Source organism: Daktulosphaira vitifoliae, unplaced genomic scaffold (genome assembly GCF_025091365.1).
Source record: "Daktulosphaira vitifoliae isolate Bord-2020 unplaced genomic scaffold, ASM2509136v1 Scaffold_3, whole genome shotgun sequence".
NCBI lineage: Eukaryota > Metazoa > Arthropoda > Insecta > Hemiptera > Phylloxeridae > Daktulosphaira > Daktulosphaira vitifoliae.
The window spans coordinates 30,297,523-30,325,183 of record NW_026099574.1 but is presented as its reverse complement, the minus strand read 5'-3'; the positions used below and the strand labels follow the sequence as shown (position 1 = coordinate 30,325,183).

Genomic DNA, 27,661 nt, shown 5'->3' with positions numbered 1-27,661 from the left:
GTTTTTAATTTACTGCAATAATTTTGTGTTCTTTCAATTATGTTGAGATTTCCTTTTTGAAACAATTATTACTGACAATACATAGAAAGTTTTAACCATTAAAGAATATTATGGATAAGTTAAAAACAATGAGAATTTTCTGACTCATATGAAAGCCTCATAAAGATGTCAAAACTTTGGTCTTTTGTTCTTGGTATATTTTTCTAAATTATTTTAAACTCTTTGTGTTTGTAAAATTTTCAACTCTGTGTTTATATGGTGTAACAACATCTCTAATAGTTTTCAGTTGAAACGGCTGCCGATTGTGTTCGACTTTTAATAGCTAGGCCAATTTTCATTAATAACGCTATTGTTCACTTTGAGTTTAGAAACGGAACTATTCGATACATGTTCTATTATTTGGAATCGCCATACATTGTGAATGTGTATGCATTCCTCGGTGAATCTTTGTGTACCGTACGCCATTTAATTTAACGCTGTTCGTTTTGTAGCCTTGTGGGCAGACTAGTAGCTGTTTAGAAAATCAATGGAAGTTTTCCTAGAAGAGTGGTGGTAATGATCCGCTTGTTCACATATTACCCCTTTTAAATAAACGTGAGATTGGATTGGATCTGACGAACTGGTGGAAATAAAGACAAACGAAATTCACATCAAAGGTTGTGAAATTATATTATAAGTTAAGCGCATCGTTAGTGGTTTCACCAATAAAACGAATCCGTTTCCTGTGTAATCTTGTCTAGTGTAATAATTTTAATATGATATTACCACGACAAATAAACGCGTACTTGAATTTTTATGCCTAATGAGTATTCTTTTTATATAATGGAACTTCCATTTATTCTAATAAAATCATTATGAGATGATAGCAAAAACGGTAGTTTGTAAAAAGACTACGCACAAATCCTTTGGTAGGATCATCTTGTCTTACTCGAGTGCACTTTGCTAACGCGAGGTGTTCGTGAGATGATATAGTGGTTTTAATTTTTATCCCGTTTTTTACTCTTTGCGCATACGTTTTACTCAATAGCGGTAAACCGCAATTGCATTCTTCAACCGCAAGCCAATTACTATAAAAACAAATTAGATTTTTCATAGTGCACAATAAGTAATAACAATATGATATTATAAGTTACACGAAGTTAACGGTTTTGTGGAAACACCCGCGTTTAATGTAATTTAATTATTTATGTATTCGGCTTTTACCATTGGACCAAGTACAAAAAAAAAAGCTTCTAGAAACCAAGTAGCTTTTATTTGTCAAATACAATGTTTAGACACGTTCCATTATCATTATGTAACTATTTTCATTCTCGAAGCTCATTTAATTATTAACAACTGAATGACTGGACTGTTTTGTAACCCGTCCATCTCGATGGCGACAAAACTATTTTTGAGAGTTATGTTTTCATTCAATGAATTTAAATTATACTACATATATAATTGCTCGTTAACATTCATACTATCTCTCCTAACATCATTTTACAATCTCGATTTATCATAGTTATTCATTCTTTAATTTCCCTTCAACGTAGAACAAATATTATTTTTGAAATAATTTAGTATTTATATTAGTTGAAGCGAAATATTTATAAATTATAAGAACAAGTTTGAAAAAACTGAAACTTTAGTGATACACCATAATATATAATTAAGTATGCTGTTAAGTAAGTTATTATCAAATAACGATATTATTTGTTTTTAAATAATAAATTTAAGTTTGATATTTTATTAAAATTTATTTACATAAATTGATGTAGTACTAAAATAACTGCATTATTTATATATAATCCTACAAATATTTAAATTTTTGGTAGTAAAGTTTTTTAGAAATGTCGTTTAACGTAATTTTCATATTATTAAAATGATCAAAATGGACGCAACATTCAGACAAGTAAAACGTTATTTTAAAAAGAGTACTATTATACATTTCAAAAATAATTTAATTATTATAAACGTTTGTTTACGAGAACATTCAATTACTGACTGTCAGAAGAGCAAGTGGCATACATGTTTATGTTGTCGATCCAATCTTTTCTCTGGCGTAGAATAATAAAAGGCTATTAAAAGCATTTTAATGGCTAGCCACGGGAACAATGACATCGTTTTGGACTTAAAAAGCGATTCAATAGATCTCCTATGTTTATCCTCGACCGTTCATCACGCGGCCCGTATACTTTCTTTAAGTACAAAACGAGAAATATTTTAAAGACTTGGCGTGGGGTTACGAACCGAGAGTGAGTCAGATAAGTTTCTTAAGACGGTTGTTTTTAAAACGTTTTTTTTTTCACGGCACGTTCTTCTTTAGTACCGGCCGGCGACGGGTCCGAGATAATTCCTAGGTCTGTTCTTTACACTGCGCCGTGTCCTCGACGTGACAAGCTGACGTAATCGTATCGAATAAAATAAAACGAAACAAAACAAAAATTGCGCGCGAGAATTCCAACTATAAAACGAAACGAGAGCTTAAGGGCGTGTATACATCCCCTAACGTTACCACTTGTCCTATCATCCCTCACTCGAGCAGCACAATGGTCCGATATTAGCAGTACTGTGAAAACTTTCACTAACGTCCCCTCATATCGACCAAATGTAAATTTTAAACGCACTTTTCGTCCAACAAAATCCGCTTATATAGTTGAATTATGCATATGTATCTTTTTAACGGTACCTCTCGAATTTTTCATGTATATTAAAGTCAAATGTGTCCTGTAAATTAACCGAAACGTCCCGTAACAATATTATTGTTTAAAGCGTATTTACTTTACAGATGCACAGAGCCATTCAACCTAAAACGGTTTTAGGTTTGTATTATTTTGCTTTAAATGTTCATACGTTGCGGTCATTGGTGATGATCTAGAGAAACGACGATAGTTTATATACCGCGACTTTGAAAATAAAACATTACAACCGCAGTAAATTAATTATCGCAGTTTCATGTGTAGTGATATTTTATCGTCGTTTGTACATTCAAGTACAACTATGATAATACTTTTGAAAATAGACTAGAAGCAATTAATTATTGAGCATAAAACATAAAATACCCCGTCAAAAAAAGTTAATGACTCGAATACATTTTGCTCGGAGATATATTGTCTAGTTTGTTCGACGAGAAAAATGGAGTTTGTAAAATCCGTAAATCATCGAGTCCGTTAAAAAATTCAAATTTAAAGTTTTTTTCTTCTTATTATTGCTTTAAGAATTGACTTGTATTTAGAAGTTTAATACACATTATCTTTATCTTCACCGACAATTTAAAGTGCGATTGTAAAAACATATAGTAGCATGTGGTTGAAAAAATATAGAAATATGGATTTTAACGAACGAATGAATGAAATCAATCGCGTCGCCGTAAGCTCATTACTGGTAGTTTAATTAAAGATGGAATCGTCACGACGAGCAATTATTGTAGTAGTTATCATGTGTCGATCGACAGTGTTGAACATTAAACGCCGTAGAAACGAATTATTTCTTTTCAAAGCTAAGTACAGTTATTTTATAGTTGGCGTTCGTACAAACCGTCCCAACAAATTACTCCAAGTCAGTTAAAATGTTATTAGTCCGTACGGAATCCAAAGTTTGAACGCAAGTTATAGACAACTGCCGTTTGTCGGACGGGCAACTTGTAAATATGCGCTAGCCGAGTGTTCATCTGCAGTGTAGTGATAGTGGAACCAGCGAAAACTGCGCGAATAACGAGTATCGAACAGTGTTTGTGGCTGGTCGGCGGGCGCGCGTGCCACAAAAGGAATTCGAAAGATGTAAATCCGACGCAGTTATGCAACACTGTGGAACGGGCAGGAAATAGTATTGTGCGGCTCCCCGACGCACTGTCATTATCATAATAACAATAATAGTTCTAGTTAGTATTATTGTTACAATTGTTGCGTTCCCGGCGGCCTGTTTTGTTATTTACGACCGTCTCCGTCCAAAGTTTAGTGTGGGTCTCGTATATGATTCCGCGCACCGCTCGTGTTCCCAACAACAATAGGCGTTCTGTGTTTCGCTTTTGGCGCGAGAGGTGAGCCGTTGCAAAAGAGGGACATGACGAGCAGCGATAGCCGACGGTGACCTTCGATTTATTCCGCAACCGTTTGACACGCAACACCGAAACTGATATTATCACCAATATTTCGAAAACATGCTGACTGTTGTCGCGTACTAATAACTGCGCTGACTAATCGATTGGGTTTTTCCGGGGCACATTCGTTATGTTTTAACGAGCGTTTCATTATAAATAATATTTATTTTATAAACTCGCTAATTGCATCTTAATTTTGATTAATTGCCGCTCGGCACCCTACGCTGTTTATTTTTGGCAACGCGTAAATTATCGGCGAAAGATTTTTTCCATTAAACGCTGCTTCTCGAATAAACATTGTTATGGACAAAAAGAAAAAAAAAATATTAATAAAACACACTTTTTTTGATGTGCTGCTGTAAATTAAATAGAAATCACTTGGGCCGAGTCAGCTGTTTTATCCAAATTCAAATAAACGTGTAATTTTTATTTATTCTCTCTGATTGCTGCCTTTAATTTTATTTTTTTGTTTAATTAATCAAATGATCGTAAAGACGATATTTTACGCTCACTGCAATGCCCATAAAATATCAATGATGTATATTCCCTTTTGTTTTTAACGAGCTTTATGTAAATTGTTTTTAACTTCACTAATAACGCTAATAGGCTCGCGCTGTGAAAATAACGTTATGTTATACGTTATGCGTTTTTTCGCTTCATAAACATTTCTATGTAAAATTTAGATTTATTTGATTGAGCAGCGCCGACGAACGTTGCCGTCCGTTCGACTTACTCTGGAGGCTGTGGAGACGGATATTATAGGCGTTTTAATCGATTTCAATCTAGTCGAACACTTTGTTTGAAATGAACAGATAATAAATCCTCTTGCAACGATATTGTATTCAATACGTGTACTTATGAGCGCAAATCGTAAAAACGTCAAAAACAAATACGGCGCTGAGAATATGCAATTCGCCTACTACGGTGTTCCGTGTACTGTAGGGCTAACTGCTCACTCTTCCTCGGCGGCGCATAATTTCAATTTAAATCACTGCAGTCGTTAGATACGGTCTGGAATGAAATTGTTATTGTTTTATACGCAATACATATAGATATATAAACATAAATAATACTATGAAACGTACAACAGCCATTCGAAAATCGAGAAAACCATCTCCCGTATATGATAAACGACTTTACCCGAAGAAATGACTTTTTAAAAGTTAAAAAAAAAAAAACAAATGAAATAGATTTCACTTTGCGATTTTACTGCGTTATTTTTTCAACATTATTATTAATATTTTTATTTAATATTCTTTATTTCCCTCGGAGAAGAAATGAACAAAGCGCCGTGGTGTAGTTGATATTAAATCACAGCCAGAACGGATGCCGTGCGCTGTGACGAGCGGGTTGGTAACGTGGGCTAGGAAATTTATGACTGCCCGGTCTTAAATACCATAACTACCAACAACTTTTCAAACCATTTGTTTCTCGGCAGTCACATAATATTGTATTGTTATCTAAATAGGGTCGTAAATGATTTTCGAAATTAGAACTTGCTCATTCTCCACCCAGGCGGCTAATGAGTTATTTCGTTACCAGCCGTAACCTCGCGATCACTTTGGTTTGTTTCATGTCTGTGTTATGATTATGGTAACTTTAAAAATCAAAATTAGCCCAATGTAAATGGCTTGAGAGTCATTTATATATACTATTTCTAACCAGACGAACATGTATACACAACACATAAAAAATGGTAATTTTTTCTGTTTTTAAAATGTTGTTGCACAGTAGTGTCACGGAATATAATTAATTTACATAAAACTAAAAAGTACTGTCATTTTAAATAAGAATGTAGATAAAATATTAAGTTAGTAGCAGACTTTTGGAAGTTTAAATGTAACTTTTCAAATGTTGAATATTATACAAGTTTTAAAGCTTTATTTTTTAGCATAATTCAGAGTTTTTACCAAGAACTCATCGCTCCATATTGATCTTATTACCTTCTAAGTCCCTCAACGTCACGTTAAAAGCTAATAAATAAACAACCCTGTAAATAATATGTATTATTCAAGCTACATAGTTGTGCGTATGTTGATATAATAAGTCGGCACACACGATGTTTGTAGACTTATAATAGAACAAGACTTAGGCCATGTAAAACCGCCCTAATCGCATAAATTGTATAGGTCTTCGAGGATGGGATGGCGTGTTCATCCACAATAAGGATTTACTAAAGTTTCGTTTTGTATTCGGCGACCCTAAAGTGGGCGGGTGCAGAGCTGTGCGTTATTCCTCATATAAATAGTAAAACTAGGCATCTGGCAGGACTGCGAGAAACGAACTGCATAAACAATGAAAAGTCTTTGGCGTAGAGGTGAAGGATTTTGATGAAAATCGAACCTCTTCATTTGTGATGCATGTGCGTTGTTCAATGAGAATCTCTCCCACCCTCACATATGACCAGGAGTTATATTATTTTTTGTCTGTTTAACCAAATATTGATTTTACAGTCTGCCAAACTTATTCTCCTCGTCCGTTAAACGGCACGTGCCTAAGCAAAATACCATTAGTACTCCAGTGATATATTTTCTCATACACACATGTAAGATTGTGTAATAAACAGACGCTATCTCAGATATGAAAAACTCAATACAAGTAAAAAAAAAGGTATTAAGGTTGTTTTTGATAATGTGATCACACCTCCTAACCTTCTGTGATTTCATTGCTTCGCGCAGCATTAATATTCACACATTTCAATTTGTCAATATTAGTGATAAAGTTATGTCTATATGATAAAAATAATTCAGCAAACCAAACGTGAACATTTTTCAGTTCATGTTTGAAAGTTTTTAATGTAAACGGACCAAAAATGATTTATTCAAGTCCATTGTTTACGGCTCAATAGAACTCAAGATTGACACTTGGGTGTTAATGTTTTGACGGCTGTAATAGCCATAAGAGACAAATTTCTGTGTATCATGGACTGTTGAACTAAACGTCACCACAATTACATTTATTAAATAAAGTAGAGTGCAATGGTTACATCAACAATGGATTTGCTGGTCAGAACAAAAGGAAACGTCATCTGCCAGCCCGAATGACGTTCCTGCCGTTGTCATTTTCACGGAAGGCGAGGGATTTTCCTTACGGATTATCGGACACGTTGTTGTCGTACCCAATTAAACCAATTACATCATTCGAACGTTGACGATTTAAATTGTAATTTCTCACAATTGAAATGTAAATAAACTAATGTTACAGTTACTCGTTACAAGGTTTTATTGTTATAATACGAACTGCTTCGATTCTCGTTAAATTCTTCTAATGGAGCGCAGCAAGCTTTTGACTTCCGGTCGACTAAAAACTGATTTCTACCGTCTGGCAAACCGCTTCTCCTCTCTAATATTGGATTTTACACTAAATCCACGGCAACAGGATTCGGTTCGTTAATTCACGGGGCTAGAGAGTACGATGACTCCTCGGCGGCACTTCATTTCCGGTTCGATGGTAATCAAGTCTCAGCCGCACACCCCTGTCGTGCCCGTTAACTTTGCACACGGTGTGTCATGCTAAGCGCGATATTGCATTCACCCAACCAGTGAATCAGTTATTATTATTATTATTATTTCCTCATCTCTCCTGCGTACACGTAGCCGTGAATTTTATTCGTCGATAGAACCTTTAAACATTTAAAGGGGTTAAATTAATAATAATTCTCAGTTTGTGCGTCATTTTCAATATTGATCTTTCGCTCACATTACTAACTGTAGTTCAAAATATCTTAGTTGCGAAAACAAACGCACATCGAGTTCAAAAATGAAAACCGATAAATTTAAGAAAATAATGCTTGTATACAAAATGTACAACTAATTAATGAGAAATATTTTAAAGGGATATATTGGATTATTTAAAAAGCCTTCATTTTTATCACTTAAAACGTTAAATGCTGAGCCAAAAAACTAAAGAATACATATTATATATTTTTAAGATTTCCATTCTGCGTATTTAATGATATAAAAAGGTTAAATATCTTCTAAAAAAACTTAGTCAATTAAAACTTTCTCGCTTGAAAATCAAAATACCCAACAACGTTAAATATGACCACTAAGTTTAAGAGAGTAAAAGAAATAAAATACTGCAGACTAGTAAAATAAATAGTGTTTATGTCAAAAGTATTTTACCTGTAAAAATGATAGACTGTATAAACGTTAGAAAAGCAAGCGCCGTGTAAAGAATGTGAAATTGTAGAGAACAAGGTATTTAAATTATCTATTTATATATTTATAAGCAAACCGAAAAAACTTTTCCATAAGTTTATTGGCTAAACAAAAAAATTATCATTAGAAATGAAAATAAAATTGAAAATAGTAGACATTAATATGATTTAGTTGCGCCAGTTCCGCAATGCACCGGAATAATCGAAGAGTAGTCATTTTAACTCCTCTAGGAGATTACTGTGACTGCACTAGGAGATTAAAAAAGTTGTCCACCTACATGATTGAATGGATTTATACTACAAAGCACAGTTCGTGCGTAAGGTGATTTCCCTCGGTGCATGTTCGAGATTGGCTGAAATGCACTTTGTCGAATATAACGAACAACGAGTACTCGACTTGAGATGTCACTTAACTACGTACACAAATTGTATTGTACATACGCAAAAAGCGAGCCGCCCGAAGCACATTTTACTAGCACAGTAAAAAAAATTCTGCATAATGGGTCTACCTATTGTTTATATGGTTCTAAATTTTTTTCATTTCGTACGCAGTATGTTACAAGTGAGTGCGCCGAACAATCTGTGCATTTTCGATTAGTCTGTACACCGTGTATTACACTGAAAAAAATAAATAAAAAGGGGAAAATGAAACGTTGCAATAAATGAGGTCTAAGCTGCAATTCTTGTGTTTTTGTAGAGCCATGTACATGGCATATACTCGTTTTATAAAGTGTACATGCATAGTATTGAGTAAAAAGCATTGAATGTGCACTAAAACATGCACGTAATGATAGGAGAGGGTTGATTACACAAGAAACGCTGAACCTTCATTTTATGCACCCCTCCGTTTCTCTACATATTTCCTTCTCCGTTGGTGATAAAATAATGAATGCTTGAATAATGCATTTTATAAGAGCACTCGACTAATCCTTATGAGCCAATTGAGATATAGCGCAGTAAGCTGTTGTCACGTAGATTTTTTTCACACGACTGCAGATTTATGTCAACACTTGATACAGGCATAAAAAATATAATGTAGTTACTTTAAATCTATTCAAGTAAATCCTAGTTCGATATAACAAGCTTACGAAAGCCTTTCAATCAAATTTTTTTTACTACAAAATTAATTGTAAAATGGTTAATGCATACATGTATGTTAAATAGATTCTAATGTAACTTATAGTACCCACTCCATTCAATGTTAAATACATGTACTGTAATAAAAATCTACGTTCAATATATAAACAACATAACAATGAAATATCCAAAAATACGTTACATTAAATTGATTGCATTAGGCAACACTTTTATTAGTTTAAGTGCAAAATGTCTTTTACAAGCCAAGTAATTTTCTAGATATTAAAAAATTATGTTGTTCAGAATTGTATATGTCTCGTTTACCTGAATAGTTTGAATATGTCTATTAATATTATGCACTGACTTCATAAATAAAAAAGTCTATATTCACAAAACTCTCGAAGTATACACTGTTAGAGTTAAAAGTCAATATCTTTTGCATAAAGTTTTATATTTAATTTAAAGCTCATACGCTCTTCAAAAACTTTTTTCGAAATATGATCAATTGTTTTGTTATAGGACAATTTAAATATTATAAAGTTGTTATTTTGTAGTGTATTATGCGACTAAAAGATAAAATATATTGACATGTATGACGTATTACTGAGTTTAAAGAAAGCTTCAAATGAAAAACAATATGCCCAAATATATAGAATTATAGTTTTCATTTAAACGCATATATTAAAATCGGCTTAAAGGTGCTTTTAACGAGTTATTTAAAATGATTTAAGTGAATCAATTTTTAAATTTCTATAGCTGTTTTTTAGAACTTTATAATTAGATTTATGAATTCTATTAGGACGGTAAAATAAAATTTTCGTAAAAGAAATTTATAATACATTAAGTCTACTAAGATCTAAGTATTATTATTTTTACTTTAAGCTTAGAATATGATGTCGTTTTGGGGAAATAAATATATTTTAATAGCCAATAACCAAAGTTTTTTAATAAAACAATGTTAGTGCCCATTGAATTTAAACGATTTAAAAATTAAACATAAGTAGTAGAGATGTGTCGTGTACACCTAGCAAAATGTATTTTATTTCTAAACTTAAAATGAAAATGTGCGTTTTTAATATTAGATTTTACGTGAATTATGTTATCATCTTAATAAAATCTCGAATGCTGTCCGCTGTCTTCTTCTTTTTCCTCTCCTTAATCCCAAGTACTCGGTGCCTACTGAAGTGTCGTGCGCTGTAATCTATTAATATTTTATTTGCATTGATCGATTTAGGAGTTATAGTAAGTGAAAAGAATTTTCACGTCGACTGTCAGTAGCAATAAAGAGTTGCAAAAAGAATAATCGATTTGGCAGCAACGTATATCTGAATCAATAAAAAACGTGGCAGTGAGGAATGCCGCGAACGTGGCGGAGGACAGCAATCAAACAAGTCTGCCGAGGAGTGGGCAAAATCGGCAGCAACATGAACGGGGACATTTGTCGGTTGGGTTTTTGCACAAATGGTCGGCGCGTAGCAGAAGTATCTCGAACCTAAATGGATGGCCAACAATTATTCATCGCGTTCACTCCTGTTAGTTGTACATACTTGCACGTCACCTGTCCTCCATAAAACTAAATGTGTTTCTCTTGTCATTCTGGGAGTGCATTAGCGCCGCGCAGTCAGCCTGACATCGCTATCTTCGACCTAGTTTGGCACCACTCCGCCTATCTCATATCCCTTGGGAATATATGACAACGGATAAACAGAAAGATAGATAGACTAATGGCAGGCGACAAGTGCGGAAAGGTTTTGATTCGCCATTAGCCACCGCCAACGTTGACGCATTGATTGTTCCATTTCACATCACACACACCGTCGTGCTCATTACACCGGAAAATCTTCTGTAGACGTCTTTTCGTTGTGTCTAGGAAATCCATCAAGCAGTTAATGTATATGACTTTATTTTTTCCAACTCGATCGACATTATGACAGTTTTTTTTTTTTTTTATATAAACGTTAGCGCATCGAAACTAAACGCTTATATAAAACAATTGCTAATATTATTTACATTTCAAACTTATTAGAAAACTGTTACATTGTAAGGATAAAAACAACATGAGTCCAAAATAATTAATTGGACTCGGCGGTTTTGCAAAAGTTTGAGTGATAGTTATTAATCGAGTTTTAACACTTTTAATGATTATTTTATTTGGATTGGTTGTTGCATTTCTATTGAGCGCGTTTTATATTTATTGTTCTTACAACAAAAATCAATGAACATATTAAAATATTTAATAAACGCCAACAGTTGAGTAAAATATATATTTCATAAACAAATTGTTTATCAAAACTTAAATATTGAAATCGAATTCAACAGTATTTAAAAACATGTGCATCTAGTTATAATTTTTAACGATTTGACATTTTTACAAGTTAAACTGAACTACTAACGAACATAAACTATTAACAACAGGCAGCAAGAAATTATTTCTTTTTTTATTACACCTGTTAATGAAAAACAATAAATAAATCTTTATTTCTTTTACTTTCTTCAAGCTTACATTAGAATTGAGACTCTGTAAAATCAGAGAATAGTATATTTTATTAGTTTACGTCTTAGTAGTATAAATCATTGTGTACACTGTTTTCTATAGAGTAATGATATATTGAAATTATTTCAACACTGTTATAGTTGATACATAAATTTATTTTTAAAATGGAATATTACTCCGTGCGATATTTTAGGATAAAATAAAAGCCAATTGTGTTTTTCACAGTTCAGTTAGTTCGTCAAACAACTTTTTAGTAATCTCGTTTACAATGAACAAATATAAATAACTTTACAGATTATAGTTCTAAATTACTATCTAAATAAATGAAAATTTTGAGAATAAACTTGAAACTTAAACTGTCACTTGAAAATGCAGAAATTAATTTGAATTATTGAACGTTCGCCCGTTTATTTAATTACAGTCGTCTTATATTATTTTACAGAATACAAATGCAACAAATCGTCTGAGAAAAATGAAAACATATGACTTTTGTCGTGAACTGTAGAAATTAATGATTAAATTTATCAATGTTCGTATATTAATAAGTCTCCCAAAAAAAATCTTTTCTAAATAAACTAAGAATATCCAATTCAAAATATTCTGGTGGCAAGTACATTAATAATATCTTTTATAAATTTATACCACTGGGAGAATTTAAGAAAATATTTATTCAATAAAATAAAAGTGTTGCGAAATCGTACGGCTTAGCTAATATCTCGTGTATAAGCGAATGCGAGGGAATCTCAAGTGAAGCGAAATGGAGTAACCAACGTGTGTGTATATGATGTTTAATGTTGCATTAAAAATATCGTTGGCGTCAATGATGAAAAGCTTCGAGTTCGAACGATTTTCGAGGGGAAAAAAATACAGAGGGGCGACAATGCATAGACAGAAAATATATGGATAGTAAATAATATGAAGAGGAAATATTTCGCACCGGCAAGCTCACAGGCAGTGCACGCGCAACAGCGATCGCTCCATCGAGGCGATGAACGTTCGGATTTCCCGTCCTGTTCGATTTCCGGCGTGATGTGATCTCAATAATAATAAACGGTATCTCTGCTGGGTGTACCTCACAGCAGACGATATTAACATAATGTTTACTTAAAGCCCAGACGGTTCTCATTTCCCTTGAATAAAAAATAACTTAAATACTTGAGAATTCTCGAACAGACCATATGATTTGCCGCTCCTTGACTGCCCAGCGAATTATCGTTTTTGTTTATTTATGTATAGCAATAAGTATAAACACATTTTTATTATAAGAAAAAAAAACAATTAACAAATATTGTGAGCATGGTTGTGATTATACGTTATAAATGGGGTTTCAGCCGTGTTGCTGTAGCTGATCAGCCTGCCGGGAACGAAAACGAGCTGAAATATGTGTCAAGGTAGGAATTCCATCAACGGCAAATAGGTTTTGGAGTGTGTTTGTGATACTATTATATTTTGTTTTTGAATATGATAACGCTAGGAAGTGAACTTTTAGACAAATTCGCTTAACTATTAAAATAGGAAAATTAACCTAAATATTTTATCCAAACATCACGGAAATTTCGACATTTTACACAATAAAATGTTCGTCATTTCTTTCATGCATGTTTTTTTTTATTATCAATACATTAACTGATCGAATACAAATAAATTACAACATTAAGTAATCCTGGCGTTATCCATTGTTAATTTTGAATGATTTTTTTTTGTTTTTTTTTTAAGTTTGTTACATAATTTTAAGATGTTTTGATTAATTGATATACGGCTGAGTATTTAGAATATTGGTATTTACATCATCTTCAACCTGATTGATATCGCTTTTGACTTATTTTATTTAATCGGCTGCCAAACTGGTTTGTTTTGTTTTCTTTAATTTAAACAAATGTACCAAAAGATAATTTTTAATTCAAAAGCTGAAAAATTTTAATTCTATTTTTTTACAAAATATTATTATTATTATCGATTAAAAATCGATCTACATACTTGATGCATGATTTATTGTTTAAAAACTATAATTTTTTTTATATCATGAAGATCCATTATTTTTATTTCAATGGCATGCATATAACAAATCGTGCTAAAAATTATGGAAGTTATTAACAGCTATCGTTGTTATTACAATATAACAATACCGCACTTTAGGTGAATAACCATAATGCCTAGTCATTTTTTAAACAATTTAAAAAATTATAATTTAAGAAAATTTTTATTACTATCAGTTTAGCATTTTCATTATTCATTATTGAATATAACTTCCTGAATTTCTACCACCCAGTTTATATACATTATTCAACAGCGTTAAACTACAAAATAATACACCACATATTTTATTTTTATAAACATTCAATATAATAAACATAGAGTGATAACTTTATAAATTTCATGAAAATTTATTTGTCTCTAAACTGTATAACCGAACTGTAATTCTTGTAGTTTTCTCGATTTCTGGAATCTGTCCGACCGATCTTTGTGGTTTTTAATCGTATTTACCCGGTATACGGATTGACATTTTTATCAAGACCACTTATTTAGTCAAAAAATAATAACATTATTGTTAATTTTTTTTTCAGTTAGTTTATTTTATGTTCATTCCTTATACCTTATAATATACATAATTAATTAACTTATTTAGTATATAATAATCAAATTGAAAATCGAATAGTCAATAGTAACTTTTGGACCAGTAATTCAGAAAATCTCAACAATTTAAAATAATGACTGAGGGTGAGGCGTGAGTGCTGTTATTTTCATTTCTCCTCCTCACTCCTTCCCTCCTGGATATAAAAATGTCGATAATTTCTTCTGAGATATTGGTCCAATACTTCTTATCGAACAATCATTTTCTTAATTTGATTGTTCTATAACAAATAAGATAGTTAATTATGTACGAGTATATTGACATTTGAAAAATAGAGACAACACTCTTATTGGATTGAGAAAAGTATGAAACTAAAAGAAAACGAAGAACAACTCATCAATATAATTATTATTTTCAATAAATGGTTCTTGATGAAAGAATCACTCTGTATAGTCGTCTTTCGTCCGATACAAGCCCTTACATATTAATAATCTCAATTTCAAGCCTAACGCGGATAGTTAACAATTGTTCGCGTTTTAGCCAATAAACTATACGCATATTATATTAAAGCCACGAAACCGCTAATCGTATCGTTGCCGCATGAAGTTTTTTCACGGAAATTGGGCGTGGGAGACTAGGAGAAAAAGAGACCTCTAAAATATTTATTCGCGTGGGAGGTAGATTTGTATAATATGCATCATACATATATTATTATCCGTTCGGGTGGTTTTTTATCTTGCAGTCTAACCGGTAGGAATGGCCTGAATTGCGAGCACTTGGGTTATGTCGGGGCTGGAGGTCGGTGTTGAATTTAATAGTACACCAAGTTACCACGTAATCTAGTTCGGATACACAGAGCGGCGGTTTCCGCAGTAGCCGTAACGTTTTCACAAATAATACGTTCCACATTAAAACCGAACATAAATCAACCGTTTCACCCCTTTTCTCATACTCTCTCTCCCACCAGTTCAGCCCGCTACCCCATCGCTCACCATCTCCCCTTTCAACTATGATTTAAGACCTTTGCCCTTGTTCCTCCTCGAACCCTTTACTACTGTGCTACGTTTTGTGCGTATAGATAACTCCCACATACAAATACATGTACAGATCTTTCGTGCCGTCTGATTCACCCTGTGCACACCCTATTGTTGCCACTGGCCGCACTCGTGTAATACCAAACGGCCAGTTTTTATACACATTCACAATGAACACAAATCCCTCAAAACCGAGACGGTGACCCGTCGGCGTGTTTTTATGTTATTTATGATGTAGTTGCTTTTTTTTTTTTTTTTTTTATCTCAACGTTGTATTTTTGAAAATCTTGTACGAACGGAGGTCTGATTTATTGTCGTGTTACCTAAAAAATGATTGCGTTTTATTGCTATTCATTCACTTCTTATGCAATATTATTTTTGATGATGTTTGAAAGTTTTATTTGAATAATTCAATTGGAAATACAATTTTCTCATACCATTAGCACAATGCAGCGATATAATATTTCACTAAATTTATTAAAACAGTTACACTAAGACTGACATATAAGTTTACAAAACTTCAAAGTAAACACGTTAAAACTTTTAGAATTGTTCATATACTTGAGTTAATATGATTGTTAAATTGTTACTTGTTTGGTGGTTTTTGTGTAATAATATAGATGCTTAAAATGTATTATTGAGGTGAATTTTGTACATTATTTATTTCAAAGTAATAATTAACTAGTTGAAATTGTTTTGTCTTCTGAATTTAAACACCAACATAATTCTAATATGACTATGAACTATCAATTGAATATTAATTGTTTTTTTTAATTAATATGAAAGCTCAACTAAAAAATATCATTGTTTTAGACAATTTAAGAAGAATTTCATTTAATATTCCAAATATATCCTGTAGAAATATATAATGAATTTTTGAAAAATCCCGTTACATAATTCACCTATATTGTGTTTGGCTGAAATTCGTGATTTTATTTTAATATATAATTTTGTTAAAACGTACTTAATATTTTTACAGAGGCTTTGGATTCGTTACGTTTGCCGATCCAGCCAGTGTAGACAAAGTACTCGCTCAGGGTTCACATGAATTGGATGGCAAAAAAGTAAGTACAAAAAGTTTACATATTATTGGATTATTTGTTAGAATCGGTTTGCTTCAACTAGAATTATTTTTCATTAGAAATTATTAAATATTTCAAAAGTCATAATTTACAAAAGTTTAAAAAAGTCATTTTTATTTTCAATTAACGTGCAGATATTATAATAAGCTTTCGATTCAGTTTGTATTGTACTGTTTTTACCTTGAAAAGTCATCTCTTGAATGTAAACATTTTGTTCCTGTACTATTGTTGGACACGTTTGTGATTTAATAGTATATTTTTTATACTAAAAAAATAATAAAAATAAATGAAAAATAAGAAATGTTTTTTCAACAATAGTTTCTTTATATTTATTTATACGTGTCGAATAGTAACGTTCATTTCGATTGCAATTCAGTTGTGGGCAATGAGGGGAAATGAGATTAGCTCGTTTAAGTAAACAACCGTCTGAGAGATGCCACCATCTCCAAGATTTACTTTAAGAATGTCTTTTGCTGTCACTGTCGTGGGAATATTACCACGTGACGGACTGGCGACTTTCCATCCGGTTTACTTTCATCCGTCTCCCATGTCATCTGCACCCTCAAAAAGTCCGTTTCGCAGTATACACTTTTGTCGGGCGTAATCGCTCGATTCTGTAACTTTTCCAGTAGTTTATTCTCTATCTTGAAATATTTCGTTCTCTAAATAACACATGTTCACACACACTTACATTTTATATGCATTCAATTTTCCACTTAAAAAAATTCGCTCATTTTTTTTTTATTTTTAAATCTGTTACACGAAATGCGCGGTCTGTTTTCGCTCGGTGAAAATAATACTGTCACTGCTGTAAAATGATTCTATCGGCTACATTAATTCAGTTGTATAAACGCCACCTCAGGTTTTAAGCCAAAGTTTCTGGTATGTATATATATATATATATATTTATAAACGTTACACTTAGTTGAGACTTGCGGAGTCTTACCGCGTTAATACCGTATCATTGCGACGCACTTTTAATCATCTCAATTCGGAAATGATTAAATTAACGACGAAAGTCTGGATTAACAGAGTAGCTACTAAACGCTTTAGGGTACTCTGCAAGCATAAATAAATACAATTTCGCAAAATGCCCAAGCCCGCGAACACATCAATGTAAGTGCCGTGCTAGAAGATAATTCTAACCCAACTGTTCATATGAACATATTATATGTTCTGTGAGTAAGTTCAAAGTATTAGTTGCCTATGGTTTTTGGTTTGATTAACCGCACAAAATTAATGAAATCGTTCGAAAAGTCAATAGTAATTTACACACAAAACAATTGACCCGGGTGACATATACATCCGTTAGCAATGAATTTAGAGGTGCCAGATTGAATGAAGCGAATATTGATTGACTCCGAGCAGACCCGTGTAAAATGTCCGAATGATTGAATTCCATAGCAGATAGTCAGTACATACATGTCAGGGAATACAATACTTGATAGTCAACATGCATTAGGTCATTTTATTATTTTTACGAGTTTCGTACACATCACACACAATGTGTGATTCTATTTGATTTTCAATAACTAAAAATTATACAGAAAAACACTTTTAGGTACCTCTAAAATTATTTTTTTATTAACTAAATATTTATTAGCACGCAGTATCATTATTTTTTTTAATAATTGATTGAGTACAAACATAAGTTAACACACGTCTACAATGAATTTATTAAGAATATTACCACAATTGTTTCGTTAAATCGCGTTCTGTTCATAAATGTGATCTAAGTACAGTTTAATTAATTATTAAGAACAATGATAAAACCTAGTTTATTGAAAAAAAAACATTTTTAAGGGTATTTAGGGATAAAAAGTTAAGTATGGATTAAATACAATTTTGACTAATCGATAACCAGTTTTGTAGTATTAATTTTTAAGATTTTATTACTTTATTAAGATTAAGAAAAGGCTAGGCGTGGGGTAATATCTAGCGATGCTTTATTTTTAACATAAAATTCAGATTAGAATACTACAACTTTATGCACCTTTGTAGTCTATATCTTATAATTATATTAATTAAAAATTAATATTACAAAACTAATTGTCGACCAGTCAAAAACTAATTTAATCTATTCTTTATTAAAGGATATAAAAATAATTATAGGTTTCCGTTAAATTATAGGAACTTTAAAGTTATTAAAAAATACACTTAGAAATAATTTCTTCTTACAACAAACTTAATATTCATTATAATACATAAAAATAATAAAATTTTATGTAGTACATTTTTCTAAATCAATCATTACTTATCGCAAATATTCGAGGAATTATTCTTAATAAATAACACTGTATATATTTAAAAATATACGATATAATTAGTGGACTAAAAATATAATATTAAATTAAATATTCGAATTGAATTTAAAATAATTTATTTCAGTATTGTAGAATTGTAAAAAAAAGTTGTATTTATTAAACTAAAATTTTTATTTACATTTTAAATTTAAAAACAAACTACAAGTAAATATATTTTATTTTCCAGTGATTATCTCCAGATATATTTAAAACGTTTATTTATACATATTTTACGTTTATTTTATCGTAATTAGTTAATATCTTTTAGAGTTAATTTGTCGCCGTTTTGAAATTTATTTGTAAAATACAATATATGATAGTACTATGTATTACATTAAGAAGATCTTTGACATTTCTAACCAGTTAAAATGTATAACTCTTTACTGTGGTTGTAGTGGGTGGTTAGTGCTCGTGAACATATAAATCTAATTTTAGTCGGTAACAATCGAGGGGCGTTAGGATGACTTAGAAGGTTAAAAGGAATATACCAGTAGAAAAAAGCAAAGTAGTCTGGCAGAGAAAAGGGTCGTACTCCGAGATCAATTAATTAAAAGAGTCACACGTACAAGGGACGAGAGCAAAAACGAATGGCTGAGAAATCCATCTGATATTTATTCGAGACTGCAGTGAAACAAGTTGTACAGTAGAACAGAACGAACAGTGCAAAAGATTATCCTGTAAGATGGCAACGGCCGAATGACATTGTCATTGCCATACGACTAATGATTACCACCATGCCGACAGTTTGATTAAAAAACTACGTTTTCTCTCTATGATTCATGTGAACTTTTATATAAACCTTTATTTCCTTGGCATTTTTCTATCTGTTAAGTCAAATGTGACACGATTTCACCAGAAAAATGACATTTGTTATCTATATTTTTGTTACTTTTATTTATGAAAACATTTTGCTAATAATGGCCGTACCAGCTTATCATTTGAGACAGATAATTACAAATCGAATTTGGCAACGTTTTATTTTTGACATCAGTCACCTGAAAGAACGATTTATCTAATCTTGTGCTATGAAGTTTCAAATGAAAATTTTATTGTGTTTTTCATCGTAATTTTTTACTAAAATTGTCTCTTCTAACTGATTTTATTTGTAGTGTTCATGCAATCGATTAGGAAATATAGTTTCTAAATTTTTTAATTAAATTAAACATTTTATACGTACTCACTTTGTACTTTATTAGACTTTTTATTCTATTTATGATAGAAACATTAATATATTAAAAATGTTTTTAAATAATTCACATTATGTTTTATTCTAAAACAAATAAAATTATTATTTTAAGTGTAATCTTATAGGAATGTGATTAATCACTTGTTATTAATTTTTATTTATTTAAAACGCCGACTTGTTTATGTTAAGACGAATGGAATAAACTAAAAAGTGAAAACATTTTTTAAAAATCTAAACACCATTTACGCTGTTATGTTTAAATTATTATTTAGTACTTGAGATAGATAGAAGTTTAGTGTCCTAATTAAATTTACACCTCAGTTGTACACCGTTTGTTCTTATATACTTTTACCGACTGAATAATAATACAAAATTCAACTCTAGTTCGAAAATAAGTACCGAATGTACGCCCATTTAAACGTCACTAACAAAGTCTTGTGTAGTGTGAAGACGAGAAGGGTACGATTTAGATAATGACGGCGTGTCAGTCCGCTTATCGTCTTCACTGTAAGGCAAGCCGCGTCTCTACCGCCGCACCTTCATTTAGAAAAACAGACTACAGTAATTAATGTAGCTGTGAGTGTGTCCAAAGCAGACATCATTAAGCCATTCTGAACAATCCGATTTACGGTAGTAGTTGACTGACACCGACAGCAGACCTTTCGTATACTCGTGCGCATAGAATTATTAATTTGCAAAAATTATAGCGCATCGCCGAACAACCTCTGAAAACCGGCTGGACACAAATTGTTACGCTTAACCTACCGCATAATTTCAACATATGGTTTTTTCGTAATCCGCAGTTAAGTATTTGTTTAAAAAAACACGATTTATTTATTGAACGTTACCTGACCACTGACATACGAATGTATTATTTTTTAGCGCGAAATTCAATGAATTATTAACCACCGCGTCATCTCGTCATGTATCTGCATTTAAAAAAATATGGCGACTCAAAGGAGCCTATAAATCTTAAAGCTGTTAAATTATCGATGATTTATTTTTATTTCGCGCAAACATTCGACAATCTATCATGATGTTGTATTATGTAACACAGTTCTTATTTTTAATCGTTAAATAATGGCGACAAGAAAATCACGTTTAAATTTTTGATTGATCATTTTACGGTCGGTCAAATGTACTCTTGAAACGGTTTCCTTTATTTTTTGCGGTCGGTTTTTATGCGTTCGTTATACTCGACGATGGGCTGGAGAATTGCACTAGAAAATAAATTCTATCAAAACGCCGAGTACGTTCGGTATGTCTGCGTTTGACTGCATTACTTCGCCAACGCTGATATCCAATGATGTGTACCATTACGCTTCGATAAGTATAGGAACTCTTGCGATTCGCGCACAAAAATTAGAATGGAAAGTGGAATATACAATGTTCCCCAGAGACAAAGATATGGTAAATATTCTAGTCGGGTTATAAGCACTGCGAAATCGAACCTGTACACGGCGGCAAAACGTTTTTGCCGTTCCAACGGTTACATATTTTTATTACAAAATAATGTACACGCCATAATTGTGTTTTTGACTTTCCGCTAATTATTTCTCGGCGATCGCCGAACGCCGCCGTTTGTTAAATGGAATGGCACTGGCAACGTATTCATTATTGTTTACTGAATAAATATTACGTTTCGATTTTTTTAATTTTTATTAAANTCATCTGATATTTATTCGAGACTGCAGTGAAACAAGTTGTACAGTAGAACAGAACGAACAGTGCAAAAGATTTTCCTGTAAGATGGCAACGGCCGAATGACATTGTCATTGCCATACGACTAATGATTACCACCATGCCGACAGTTTGATTAAAAAACTACGTTTTCTCTCTATGATTCATGTGAACTTTTATATAAACCTTTATTTCCTTGGCATTTTTCTATCTGTTAAGTCAAATGTGACACGATTTCACCAGAAAAATGACATTTGTTATCTATATTTTTGTTACTTTTATTTATGAAAACATTTTGCTAATAATGGCCGTACCAGCTTATCATTTGAGACAGATAATTACAAATCGAATTTGGCAACGTTTTATTTTTGACATCAGTCACCTGAAAGAACGATTTATCTAATCTTGTGCTATGAAGTTTCAAATGAAAATTTTATTGTGTTTTTCATCGTAATTTTTTACTAAAATTGTCTCTTCTAACTGATTTTATTTGTAGTGTTCATGCAATCGATTAGGAAATATAGTTTCTAAATTTTTTAATTAAATTAAACATTTTATACGTACTCACTTTGTACTTTATTAGACTTTTTATTCTATTTATGATAGAAACATTAATATATTAAAAATGTTTTTAAATAATTCACATTATGTTTTATTCTAAAACAAATAAAATTATTATTTTAAGTGTAATCTTATAGGAATGTGATTAATCACTTGTTATTAATTTTTATTTATTTAAAACGCCGACTTGTTTATGTTAAGACGAATGGAATAAACTAAAAAGTGAAAACATTTTTTAAAAATCTAAACACCATTTACGCTGTTATGTTTAAATTATTATTTAGTACTTGAGATAGATAGAAGTTTAGTGTCCTAATTAAATTTACACCTCAGTTGTACACCGTTTGTTCTTATATACTTTTACCGACTGAATAATAATACAAAATTCAACTCTAGTTCGAAAATAAGTACCGAATGTACGCCCATTTAAACGTCACTAACAAAGTCTTGTGTAGTGTGAAGACGAGAAGGGTACGATTTAGATAATGACGGCGTGTCAGTCCGCTTATCGTCTTCACTGTAAGGCAAGCCGCGTCTCTACCGCCGCACCTTCATTTAGAAAAACAGACTACAGTAATTAATGTAGCTGTGAGTGTGTCCAAAGCAGACATCATTAAGCCATTCTGAACAATCCGATTTACGGTAGTAGTTGACTGACACCGACAGCAGACCTTTCGTATACTAGTGCGCATAGAATTATTAATTTGCAAAAATTATAGCGCATCGCCGAACAACCTCTGAAAACCGGCTGGACACAAATTGTTACGCTTAACCTACCGCATAATTTCACCGTATGGTTTTTTCGTAATCCGCAGTTAAGTATTTCTTTAAAAAAACACGATTTATTTATTGAACGTTACCTGACCACTGACATACGAATGTATTATTTTTTAGCGCGAAATTCAATGAATTATTAACCACCGCGTCATCTCGTCATGTATCTGCATTTAAAAAAATATGGCGACTCAAAGGAGCCTATAAATCTTAAAGCTGTTAAATTATCGATGATTTATTTTTATTTCGCGCAAACATTCGACAATCTATCATGATGTTGTATTATGTAACACAGTTCTTATTTTTAATCGTTAAATAATGGCGACAAGAAAATCACGTTTAAATTTTTGATTGATCATTTTACGGTCGGTCAAATGTACTCTTGAAACGGTTTCCTTTATTTTTTGCGGTCGGTTTTTATGCGTTCGTTATACTCGACGATGGGCTGGAGAATTGCACTAGAAAATAAATTCTATCAAAACGCCGAGTACGTTCGGTATGTCTGCGTTTGACTGCATTACTTCGCCAACGCTGATATCCAATGATGTGTACCATTACGCTTCGATAAGTATAGGAACTCTTGCGATTCGCGCACAAAAATTAGAATGGAAAGTGGAATATACAATGTTCCCCAGAGACAAAGATATGGTAAATATTCTAGTCGGGTTATAAGCACTGCGAAATCGAACCTGTACACGGCGGCAAAACGTTTTTGCCGTTCCAACGGTTACATATTTTTATTACAAAATAATGTACACGCCATAATTGTGTTTTTGACTTTCCGCTAATTATTTCTCGGCGATCGCCGAACGCCGCCGTTTGTTAAATGGAATGGCACTGGCAACGTATTCATTATTGTTTACTGAATAAATATTACGTTTCGATTTTTTTAATTTTTATTAAACGCCGCGCTGTACAGAAAACAATGTTGTTTAACGCGGCAAAATATTATTTTTAAACAGCCAGTGCCATTTTATTATTTAGTATTATTTTTTTGTTTGGACGCCATTTAACGCTAATTTCATTTGCTAATTGTTTTATCTAATTATTTTATGTATTTAATTTTAAAATTACAATACGCGCAGTAAAATCTCTATCAGATGCCATTGAACGATCGGCCGTGTATATATTTTGTTTACTCGTGCAATTCGCGTAATTAAATTCAATTACATTGTTAATTCTAGAATGATTTATTGATGTGCATGTAATCAAACATAAATTCGTACATATGTCTACTTTGCAAACCCAGTTCAAATACAGATAAACTCTTAGCTAAGTAATAATGATGTGGTTACAACAACTTTTAAATAATCAATATTTTCGCGTTAGTCTATGGAAATACAGTTATTTTATTGTTTGTTGGCTCGCCGTAAATCGAGTTGAAATTATTTAATGAATTTTTCTCGACAGCAAATGGTTTATATGGTGCGATCGCCTCGTTTATTGCCAAACGATTGAACGACACAATATTGTCACGAAACCGTCGAGATTAAGTATAACACAAAAAATATCTCACCGAATAAACAAATTTGAGCGTGTGTAAATGTTGCCAGGTTCTTTATTATTTCAGATTGGATTTCAATAGTAACCGAAACTAGTCGCTTCAAATCAAATCGGTGTGTTCGCGTTAGCAATCAAACTGTTATATCCTATTAAATTCCACGTAACAACACTAATACGGTCTATAATCTGAACCGTTCGATTCTACACGTCGCTAAAGGGCCACCGTTACGTACGTATTCCATACATAATAAATCTGCATTGTTCAGAAAGCGGCGCTATACGAGAGAATTCGGTTTTGGAATTTAATTTCCGCCCCCTCTCCATCCTTCAATACATTAACTTTCATTTTAATCCGATTTACTATAATCAGTTGATGTCGTTGTTGTTATTATTTTCGCTTGAGCATTGATTTACAGATGCAGCATCCGGACGACGATTGTTTTAGGGATAGTAGAGTTTTGTTGGTTATTGAATTAAAAGTCCTTTTGCCCATACGCATACAAGTACATATTTAACTCGCGAGCGTTGGTATCTGCGTTTGCAAAATCAATATCCGCTTTCATTTACAAGTGGCAGAATACATTTGCCATCGACAAAACATAGACGTTATCAAACAATGCGATTTTTAAATTAAATTCAACTTTATCAGCGACTGGTGTTTTTTAATTTATGAAAATCATCGGTCGGTGTCATTTATTTGACTTTATTGATTTTATCAAGTATACAATTGTAATTTTTGCTGACATTTAATGCCGTGAAATATTATTTGAGGGTTTAATGTTTGTCGAGTGCAGTTTGGCTATAAAAAGATTTGAGTTCGGGGTGTCAACATCATTACGGCTCGTAAACATTTTAAAAGATATAAAAAAAAATGCTGAAATATTGACATACATCCGAATCATAAAGTCATACGACATATGTTTTTGTTTAAAAAACTCATACGTACAATTCGTTACGTGCCATGTAAAATATTTAAAGTGTATTTTTAGAACTGTAAGTACAACAGTATTTACGATGTTTAGATTTATTGTAAATAAACTCGGCGGTGTTGAAATTTCAATTCTATAAACGCATATACAAACAGATAATTTTAAGTGAGATCAAATTAAAGGGAAAATCGGTTATTTTCCGAATTGCATAAAGAGATATTTTATTTTAGCGAAATTTAATTTTTTTAATTCAAAATAAAAAGACATCAGAAATTCTTTTCAGATTCCAAAAGTAATTTTTTTAATTTTGTATCAGTATTGACCAAATATGAATCTTTATCTATGGGCTCTTAATTAAAAAAATTATTTATTTTTAATTTCACTCCTCTCTTCTATAAAAATTAATTGACAAAGTGAAGAAGATTTCTTCAGTTTTCTTATTGTTTACATATTTGTACGGTCAAATAGAATATTGTAATTTAGTATGACAAAATGAAATATAATAAACTCGTTAAATTAAAATTTCAAATTATATTTCTCAAATTCTTTGAGCAACGTCAGATTTCCATTATGCTGGTAAATGTTCTATTGTTTTTCAAAATGAAAGGCACATCATTGGCGATCTACATAATTCAAATGAAATGCCAACAAGGACGGAGTTTTGCGCAGTTCTTACACAAAATGTATAATATAATATTTACATAAAAATTAGATAAATACATTTGTTTCGTAATTGCATGAAACGTCTGCTGCACAACTGTCCGCCATCCATTCCTTGTGAATAATCGTAGTGCCCCTCCGAATGTCATATAATAACATGATCTGTCTCGAAGGAAACGTCGAGCAAAGGGTTTCTCGACTCTCCCGATGGCGGACAACTATATCGTGCCTCCCCGCAAAAAATCTAAACGGGACCGAGCGATTTATATTCTTCGTAAGACATGATCACTGGCATAAAATAATATTTGTCCACTTGTAATGTAAATTGCTGTCGTCTCTTAAATATAGTATATATTTGTGTAATAAAACCGTCGTCTTTCTTCACGGTATTCGTTCGGTGACGTTCTGATGTCGTGAAGATGGAGGGAACTTTGACGGAAGATTAACGGACGAGGGAAAAGAGGACCAGATGACATAGACGGATGACAACGGTGGCGGTGGCGTAGACCAAAAGGAATTTTAGTTATGCTAATAAGATCCGGATAAATTTCGTCCCTTTTATGTATAAATAAAACATGCGGGGGTCTGGCCGGTCTCCTCGAATCCTGACGAGGAAAAAAACAGTATAAGTCGAGGAAAATATTTTTTTACACATTTATTATACACAAATTCAGCGATAATGGAATAGTTTTTGCGCGATACACATATTAATTCTGAGCAGTCAAGTCTAACTATTTTGACAATATTGTGACAATGTTACAATGTTGTCCGGAAGCGTTTAGTAACTTTGGCATACAAATGAAAATACGTATACATTACATGATAACATTAATAATAATATTCATTTTGTATGAAAAGACAAACGATAACGTCAAAGTGTTTTGTCATTTTATGTGTGTGTCAGTAACCGTAGTCGTTGTGCGATCTCTAATTTGAATAATTTGTTTCTGCAATAATTTTTTTTTTGTTACTTTAGATAAGGATCGAGACTGTCAAAATTAGAGAAAATAAATTTAAATATAATTTTTTTTCCCGTGATTTGCTATACGAATGAATTTTAATGATAATATTTAAATAAAGAAAATATATATTTTATTTTGAATCGTTATAAGTGATCTATTTTTTTATATGCATTACTGATTCTCCCAAAGAAAATAAATTACTGTTTTCAAAAGAAGATGAAACATTTCTCTCGAAACTTGAAGCAAAACTTTTACCGGACCCAGAGATTCAAAAAATTATATACCCTCGGTTTGGGTTCAGACATAAATAATGGGTATGCAATAATAGTAGTCGTTGTTCTGTAGCGGTGATTGAAAAAAACGTTTTTCTTCGGGTCCCCTTTTTATGTCATTTGTCACCCAAGAGAAGGCGGCGTTCAATGTTGGAAACACTTTTTAGGCGTCTAACTTTCAGACAGGCTAAAAGTAAAACTTTACATGGACCCCTATAGAGGCACTGATCAATTTGCCTTCACCTTCTATCTAGTCGTTCGTGACTATACTTGCCCAACTTCAACGCATTGCTTTACAAACCTCCTGGATAAAATGTTTTGTGCTGCGACCATAT

At 32.1% G+C, this 27,661-nt stretch overlaps 1 protein-coding gene across 12 annotated transcripts in view; it reads left to right on the top strand.

The window, feature by feature from the left end:
* The window catches only part of LOC126901815 (RNA-binding protein Musashi homolog Rbp6), a 223,821-nt gene that overhangs the window by 105,687 nt on the left and 90,473 nt on the right, over positions 1-27,661 (top strand). For 10 of the 12 annotated variants that reach the window (XM_050678613.1, XM_050678616.1, XM_050678617.1 and 7 more), the window contains exons 4-5: positions 13,140-13,199; positions 16,394-16,478. In XM_050678613.1, the coding sequence (XP_050534570.1) occupies positions 13,140-13,199; positions 16,394-16,478 (145 nt within the window). The remainder of the gene's footprint in view (positions 1-13,139; positions 13,200-16,393; positions 16,479-27,661) is intronic. The other 2 variants (XM_050678615.1, XM_050678622.1) reach the window with 1 other exon arrangement.